At 35.0% G+C, this 9292-nt stretch overlaps 1 protein-coding gene across 1 annotated transcript; it reads left to right on the top strand.

The window, feature by feature from the left end:
• Positions 1 to 557: 557 nt before the first annotated feature.
• Positions 558 to 6989, top strand: LOC133303674 (phosphoenolpyruvate/phosphate translocator 2, chloroplastic-like). Its single transcript, XM_061503627.1, has 9 exons — positions 558 to 950; positions 1212 to 1334; positions 1440 to 1592; positions 2926 to 3011; positions 5706 to 5790; positions 5963 to 6082; positions 6211 to 6288; positions 6655 to 6784; positions 6907 to 6989. The coding sequence occupies exons 1-9, from the start codon at positions 558 to 560 to the stop codon at positions 6987 to 6989; spliced, it is 1251 nt and encodes a 416-aa protein (XP_061359611.1).
• The last annotated feature ends 2303 nt before the right edge of the window (positions 6990 to 9292 follow it).

The raw sequence follows: 9292 nt of genomic DNA, 5'->3' as shown, positions 1-9292 counted from the left end.
GAGTAAATAGAATAAGTATGAAAAAAGAGATCACAGAAGTTACACTTATTACCTCTTTTTTATTATTATCTCGTATTACTAAATTTTAACAATTGATTTCCGTCAATCTAATCGTTGTAATTTATTGGGTCATGCTTATTATTTAATTATTAATTTTTAATAAATTATAATCGTTAGATTGACAAAAATCAACCGTAAGATTTAATAGTAAAAGATAGTAAGAAAAATAGATAGTAAGTATAATCTTTCACAAAAAAAGATATACATAACGGGATGATTATATTTATAATTTTTTTATTTACAAACTATATTACACTAAATACATAATATAATTTACAAAAATTTATAAAAAAAAAAAATTATAAATCGGATGATTTTCATTCGTAATATACTCAAAGTTTGAAATTCGAGACCTAAATAATAAATACCAGACCTAAATGCAACCAAACGACGTCGTATATTTCTGTTTTTCTGTCACCTCTGAGAATCAGAAAGAACCTCATTTTATTGTCTGAAATCTGAACATCATGTTCTTCTTCACTTCATGCACAACGGCTATGTCTCCTTATTCTCTCTCTTTGTTGGTCTCTGCGAACCCCATTGCGCAGAGACTTTCTTTGTTAACTCCTCCTTCAACCCTTTGTGTTCCTAACCACATAACCATAGCCAAGTTCTCGCATTTTCACTCCTTTTCTTCTTCACCACTCAGTCTCACTATGAATGGACTTTCATGCCCATCTTCTTCTTTGCTATTCAGTGCTCCAAAGTCTTTTTCTTTTCACATTTCAACTCCAAAAATTGTATCTTTCAGGGTCTTTGCTACTTCTCTACCTGAGGCTAAAAGTGATGACCCAATCAAACCAAGTGGTTTGTTTCACACTATGCAGCTTGGAGCCATGTTTGCAACTTGGTACCTCTTGAATATTTACTTCAACATTTATAACAAACAGGTTCTTCATTATTTCATCCTTCTTTTAACATAGTTGCTTGCTACTTGCTATTATTAATGGGGTGGTATGCAATAAATGAAATTATTGGGTGGAAAGGAAAGGGGCATTTTTTGGGGTTAAATTTGAAATTCTCAAACACACAAGCTTGTATCAGTTTATAAAAAAGAATGCTGGGTGTTCTTACTTTTTGTGTGTGTGTGTGTGTGTGTGTGGGGTCCATTTTTGGTTGTTCTCAATTGCAATGCACTGGTTGTCTATTAGGTTCTAAAAGTCTATCCATTTCCAGCAACAGTTACAGCATTTCAATTGGGCTTTACTACGTTGATGATTAATTTGATGTGGACTATGCATCTCCACCCTAGACCAAAAATCAGTGGTTCACAGGTACTTTGGATTGGATGAAAATGGAGTAGAGTAGTAGTCTATCATTGAGTGGGGTATCCCTCTGATTTTCAAACTCTTTAGTGTTTAACTTATTTGTATTCACAGCTTGCATCAATCCTTCCACTGGCTGTGGCTCATACAATGGGGAACCTGTTGACCAACATTAGTCTTGGCAAGGTTTCTGTGTCTTTCACTCACACAATCAAATCTATGGAGCCCTTTTTCACTGTTGTTCTTTCTTCCCTTTTTCTGGGTGAGGTAATGTTGAAGTCTTCACTTTTTCTTTTATATGTGTATATATATATATATATATATATATATATATATGTATATATATATGGGATTGAATTCTTTGACACCGGTGTCAAACAAAAAGTTCGACACCTTATTTGAGGGATATTAGAACAAGGTAGATCAACAGTGTCATATGCTTACAAATTAGAGTAGTTAGATCAAAACAAGATCAACGACTCTTAAATGAGGTGTCAAACTTTTTCTTTAACACTGGTGTTAAAAGATCCTGTCCTTATATATATATATATATTGGAAAGGATAAACTTATATCTATATCCAGCTGATGATATCAATTACATCTACTTGCTCTAATTTATTAGTCATGTGAACTGTTAGATACAAGTGAGATCAACAGTTAAAATTGCGTGTAAGACTTATTATTCTTATATTTGTGTAAATTGATCCTCCCCTAAATATACATAAAATTTTCTTTCTGGATGATCTACGGGCTTGGAGCACCTGTTGCTTGTAGTTAACATATTAGAGGAACTTTATACTAGTCTTGCATTTTTCAGCCTCTTCTGGCAGAGAGAAATGAAATTAGAGGGGTTGTGGACCGTACATATCATAAATCAGAAATGTCATTTTTGAGACCTTTAAATGATCATTGATTATATAAGACATAATTGGTAAATTTTTTGACCTAAGAATGTAGAGGCTCCATAATACTTTATAAGCAATTATGGGCAGAGAAGTATATATGGAGTGAACAAATTTCTTAGAATTGGAATGTCTCATCACCTCGAAGAGTTTCAAGACAAAATCGAAAGTTGGAAGAAGCTTCAAACTTACTTTCGAGAGCATGGTTGGTGGACTTGCACCCTGTGTGTTACTTAATTTACATACCTTAGTTTGAAAAACCCGTGTATGCACATACATTAATTTACATTCCTTAGGGTTATTTTGATAATTAACTCTATGTCATTCGGAAATGGATCCTCTCATGTTTAAAAAAACATGACATGGTCATGTGGGACAATCATAATCATATAAAAGAGAATCAACGGTTATGATTTAGTAAGTACCTATTTTAATATTTTTTCTCTCTCCTCTTTTATCACTATTGGTCCACCCTTGTATTGTTATGATTTCCCACATGACTATGTCATGTCTTTTTCAATATGCAAAATAAATAGATTTTTCTTTAGAGATGCAAAGTAATAGCTATATGTGCTCTTTTGCATGTTGTGGTGGTCAGTGCTAACGCATATACATCCTACGCTACGAATTCATCTGGAAATGCAGGATAATATACTTGTTTTAGTGTTCTGACCTTCTTTGATCCTTAAATGAACAGAGGCCCACTTTATGGGTGGTTTCTTCACTTGTACCAATTGTAGGAGGAGTTGCACTAGCATCAGTGACTGAAGTCTCTTTCAATTGGTAATTGATCAAACTAAATATGTTTCATGCATAGAGTTCCTTCAAGGACAACATTGAATAATTCTGCTACTGAACATAAAATATTTTCCAATATTTGTTCGATGAGTAATATTCTAGCGTTTGACATGTTCTGTAACACCCCGTGTATACCCGGAATATTAACATTACATCGTATTAAGCGGTGCTTAATTAAAAATGCGGAATATTCTTTTTCTTTTCAATTATGACGTCATTATCAATTACCAACTTGATTACTTAATCAATTTCATAAAATATCGCCTGTATGTAAATTGCAATAAGACATCTACTGAAATACCTCAATATATAGATAAAGTGTGTATCTAAATCACGGCATTACATCAAGTAATCCGGACAATATCCTGGTACATTATTACAACTCCAAAAGGCTCAAGACATAAACAAGACATGACAATACTATGTGTCATGGGCAATCCCCATGCTCACCAAATAAACATAGTAACCAACGAGTCTCAACATAAAACTCCAATACATAAACTGAAGCTATAAGCATAAAAGCAGCATACAAATCCAGTATCCAACCATGGCAGCATAATATAATAGCAATCTAACTCAGCTCCGGCCTCCTGCCGCCTGAGGTCTCAACATTACCTGACCCTGGAATAAGCATTCCCCAAACGTGGGGTGAGATCTCTAAACTAGAAATCTCAGTAAGACAAGGGGTCCTCAAGGATCTTCCACCCCAAGCTCACTTACATGTGCAATATAAGTTCAAAAAGCATTTATATCATTATCAGTTCCAAAACTATGTAGTGCAACAGATATCTATGGCATGTGTGTAATCACTATCTACTGGCCAGAGAAATGTAGGAATACGTCTATTCCCTACATGTAGTACAAGGAACACCGCTTGCACCTCACCCACAGCCTCACCCTCTTGTATGTTCTACATACTCAGGCTTACCGTATAGGTGGAACACCTCCATGCATATCAACAAGGCACTAACATATAATAGCTCAACAGCATTTCCAAAACATCAAAAGCATGTAACACGGCATGCATATACCATTTCCCCATGGGACATGGTGGAACCACAACATGGCTAAACCGAGGACACGAAAGCTTACCTCTAAGCTAGCTATCCAATGCCACAAGCTCAAAGTCCAATCACAGCAGATCACAATCTGATATGGACCAAATATAAATCAATAACATGTACCACATGCATACAAATTAAGGACAACGCCTTTTCATTACGTTTTCAAGTCTTAAAGCTTCTAACAAAGCCACAAGCCCTTAATCCCATGATTCTGGCTTAGTTCATTAAATACAGAAGTTCAACTTCATCAATCTAGGGTCTACAAACCTCCAATAGCCTACTGTATGCACAACACAGCCACTGTTCTGCGAAATCCCAGAATATCCGGATACTCCTCGGGACCATATCCGGATATGCAATATCCGGATATCTCACTGTCCATATCCGGATATGCAATATCCGGATATACAGATTCACATATCCGGATATACAATATCCAGATATCCCAAAACCCCATATCCGAATACACATATCCGGATATCCAATATCCGGATATTCCACGGGCAGATATCCGGATATTTCACGACAGAATGCAGTTTCTGCATTTTCGTGAAGATATCCCAAAAAGGTTCCCTTTTACCGATTTTAAACACCTAATCATGCATTTCTAGGTGTGTTAAGCCTTACCCAACAACAAGTTATCATCTTTTAACCTTAACATGCATCAAGCTTCCATTTTTAAGCCTTAAAACTCAAGTTAAAGGTTGGTACAACATACCAAGGCTCAAAACTCAGAATGGAGATGCTCTTGGAGCTCACCAACAGCCCCTCAACTGCTGACCACACAGGGTGTGCGAAAATGGAAGACAAGCAAGACTCTTCCTCACCAAAGGTGGCTCCTTGGACCTCAAAAAAAATGAAGTACAAGGTTCACTCACTCCACCAACCCAAAGTCAGCCCCCAACACTCCCTCAAGCTGACTTCCTTACTCAGAAACAGCACCACAAACCCCTTCCCAAAGGTGACTCTCCCTCACACAAGTGTTTAAGAGAAGCTTTCAAGGAAGAGAAAGCCTCAAAGCTCAAGAAATGGTGAAGAAAGGGATGAAACAGTGACACACTCAGACCAGCCACCAAATCCCACGAAGAAGAGGCAGTTTTCTAGGGCATTGTGCCCTTAGTAAGTGTATTTATAGTCAAAACTCACTTAAGCACACAATATTAACTTTAATTGCTACGCTTAGCATCTTAATCCCAAACTTTGGATTATGAAACTACATAATTTTCTAAGATTTATCATATTTTTCTTATATTTTTTTGAGCACCTTTTCGGTACGCGCTTTTCAAAGCCAATACCGGTTTCTAGCACCGGTTCTCATTATTTGGACTTGAAACTCGTTTTACAAGTCCTACATATTATTCTAGTAACTATCATGCACTTACATTAATTTTCCGGGATATTTTTTCGGTACACATTTATACCGACTAGCAGAACCGGTATATGCACTTTTCTTCCGAAAAGCGACTTTCAGCATTCTTAATCACTAATTATGATTATTAAGCCTCATAAATAATTATTAGGTTCAATTATGGATTCATTTTCTATTTTCACATAATTAATTAATTAAATACCTTAATTAACGGTGCGGGTTCTTACATGTTCTATCTCAAAACAGGATTGGGTTCATTACTGCTATGGCATCTAACCTTACTAATCAATCACGGAATGTTTTGAGCAAAAAACTAATGGCCAATGAAGAGGTAAAGAACTTTCCAGATCTATATAGTACATTAACTTTGTTGTTGTTACAAGGTAGTTACAAAATGAAGTTTTTCTATCTTTGTTTGTGCTAATTAGCACATTACTTATTGGAACTCATATACAATATTCTGTTCAAAATACGGCTCATAACTTGAAGCTTGTTCATGACAGGAAACTATGGACAATATCAATATCTACTCAGTTATAACCATCATTTCCTTTATCATGTTGGTCCCATGTGCTATATTTTTGGAGGGTGTCAAGTTTACTCCTTCATACCTGCAATCTGCTGTATGTTTATGAGTCGTACATTTTATTAAAAAAAATTATATGCTTGTTGTCTCTATTTTTCCTTTTTTAAATAATTTGTGAAGAGAAACATCTTCCTAAGATTTAGTATGCTTTTCTTCCCTATATAGGCAAGCCAAGGATTGAATCTTAGAGAGCTATGTGTGAGATCAGTTTTGGCTGCATTCTGCTTCCATGCATACCAACAGGTGATGCCTTTCTTATTGTTTTGTTTCACTCATGTAAATAATGGGGGCTTCCCTATCAGGGAGCCTTGTGTATCGAGGTTTACCCTTTTGGTGGCAGTATACTCTCGTTCAGCTTACCCTATCCTTACAAGTCGAGGAGCCTTGTGTACCGAGATTTACTCTTTTGGTGGCAGTATACTCTCATGTTCGGCTTACACTATTTTGTCATTGTTAAGAGCGAGGAAAACGAAAGACATATGATGTAATCCGCATGTCAAAGATACACAGCGCCGAGACTATTATATAAATGGATAAAAAGGATGTCACTTATTCGAATATTGTGGTATCAATCAATGTCTTGGTGCTAAATGAATTTTTTGGTGGCAGGTTTCTTATGGGATATTACAGATGGTATCACCTGTGACTCATTCAGTTGGAAATTGTGTGAAGCGTGTGATTGTCATAGTCTCTTCAGTTATCTTTTTCCAAACTGCTGTCTCACCAGTTAACACACTTGGTAAGTCTCTCATGGTCTAAAAATTATTGGTGTCTTTTGTAACTTGCACTCTCAAACATAAGTGAATCAAAATTCCTCTAACTTCTTCTTCCCTTTCTTGTGTGGTCTGCATGTGACTGCAGGAACTGCTGTTGCACTTGTTGGAGTTTTCTTGTATTCAAGGGCAAAGAGGATAAAGCCAATGCCAAAGACAAAGGCAGCATAACACTTCCAAAGGAAAAGGGTAGAGGGAAAAGTAACCTTAGATATAACCAATTAGTGGATTAAATATTGGCAACTAATTATTAAGAATCATGGTACATTAATGAAAACAAAAGATACCAAAAACTAACTTCTTTCAGTTAGTTTTTCTTGTATAGAATATGCTTCTTCTCCAAACAAAGTCTAATCAATGAGAAATTTATCTAACACGTTAACAAGCGCTAAATAATTGAATAATTCAAGTTTAAATGATTTTTATTAACTTTTTGTATTGTAGTAAGGGATTTATAGATTTTGCACAATAGTATCCTCTCCGTTCATATGTATGGCAATCTTATTTCTCATACCCAATCAACCAATTTATGTACTTAAAAAGTAAAAAAAGTTTAAATGAAAGACTTTAAAATTATATGATTCATTTGATGATTCATTTTTTCTTTTTAATGTTTAAAGTATATGATTTTTCTTAATAAAATCACATTTTTTTTAAAATTATAGTAGTTATTCAATAATTATATTTTAGGTTTTATCATAAATTTATGGTCATCATATTTTTTTTTTAAATGAATAGTATCCAAAATGAATTAAAACCTATATTTTCTTATAAATGTATCGTTTACAAAAAGAAACAATATGATGGAAATGTTAATGTTGAAATAATTAAAAATTAGTTGTATTTAATAAGTTAAATAATACCTCATTTTAAAAATTTAAGACCTTTGTTCTTTCCAGATGATGGATGAAGTTTGATCTAAGCTTTGATGATATGCAGTGATTCTTCAAAATCTTCAACGGTTTAAAAGTTGTTGCTCCTGTTGTGCGAGTCAAATAGGGAGCACGAAAAGAGGAAAATTAATACCTATTGACATAAATCCACTCAGTATTTATATGGAATTATGTTAAAATTCTTATGATGTCATTATAGATGTGGAATTTTTGTGCATATCTCTCTTGTTGTATGTATTAAATAAATAGAATTTGACTATAATTTGTTAACATTAATGAAGAGAACAATAACATGTTTACCACAAAAAATAACACAAAAATTTCATATGATTGTAGGGTTGGCAAAAATGAGCTAACCAGTCAAAAATGAGTCAGGTTGGGTTGGCAAAAATGAGCTGCCAACCCGAGTCAACCCGACCCGAACCAACTCGTGAAAAAATGAGCCAACTCGTGAGTTAAACGAGCCAGCTCGCGAGTTTCTTTCTTCCCCAACCCAGCTCCGCCAGTTTCTTTCTTCCTTCTTCCTTTTTTTTACCCTAATCTTCTCACATCAACACACCATTATCAAGGTTCTTCTTTCTTCTGCTTTCAATGATAAAAATCGTTCAATGGTGATAATATTACTACTCTTATTTTGTTTTGTTTTGTCGATTAGTGTTGTTTCATCTGTTCCCGATTGCGACTGTGTTTTTATAAAGAAGCTTATTTATGAATGTTTAATTTTCGTGAAATTCTCTTGCACCCCTTCAACTCTAAGTGCAGTGTTTTATTGTTTACGAATAAATAGTGCACGGTTCTTTACATTGGACTTAGTATTGATCTATGCTTTTCGGTAATTAATCGAAGTCGGTAAGAAGAAAAAAAGCATCTTTGGTGATTTACAATGATTTCTGTACCTTTTTTTGTTTGTTTTGTGGATAAAATAGCAAGTTCAGTGAGATGGTTATGTCGATTGCTTTCAGTGAGAATATTTTTCTTTTTTTATTAGCTACTCTCTTTACCATTATCATTGGTGATTCTTACACAAGAGTTTTGTTGAAGAAGAGATCAGAGTTCCACAGCAACCCACCGAGTTATTTTTCGAGCCAACTCGTGAGTTGTTTTTCGAGCCAACTTGCGAGCCAACCCTAACTCGGCTCGGGTTGAGTTGGGTTGGATTTTCTGGCTCATTTTTTTTCCGGACCAACCCTAACCCGGCTCGTTTTTTCGAGTTGAATACGGGTTGGGCCGGGTCAAGCCGGGTTGGCCTGTTTTGCCAACCCTATATGATTGTCTCCTCCATTCCCATATTTATATATAAATTAAGTCGCTACTTTAAGATCTTTTGAGTATCTACCACATAGGGTAAAAAGCAGGCCTATGAGGAAGAAGAATGTTTTTTTTTGTGTGTGGAAAGAATTGAACATATAACCTAACACAACTTAGACGGTCATTGGGTCATGTTAGTTCTTTAGCATTCAAATATCTCTCAAACGTGCCACTGTCATGATTTTTTATTCTCTTGTCTTTTCTTCTTCTTAATTCATTTTGTACCCTAAAATGGCTATATAGAAGACTTTTGAAACAATGAAACCCAAATAT

The sequence above is a fragment of the Gastrolobium bilobum genome, unplaced genomic scaffold, assembly GCF_033153095.1.
Source record: "Gastrolobium bilobum isolate Gb01-03AN ecotype WA unplaced genomic scaffold, APGP_CSIRO_Gbil_v1 utg2743, whole genome shotgun sequence".
Taxonomy (NCBI): domain Eukaryota; kingdom Viridiplantae; phylum Streptophyta; class Magnoliopsida; order Fabales; family Fabaceae; genus Gastrolobium; species Gastrolobium bilobum.
The sequence above is the reverse complement of the archived record's forward strand: the minus strand, read 5'-3'. Positions and strand labels throughout refer to the sequence as shown.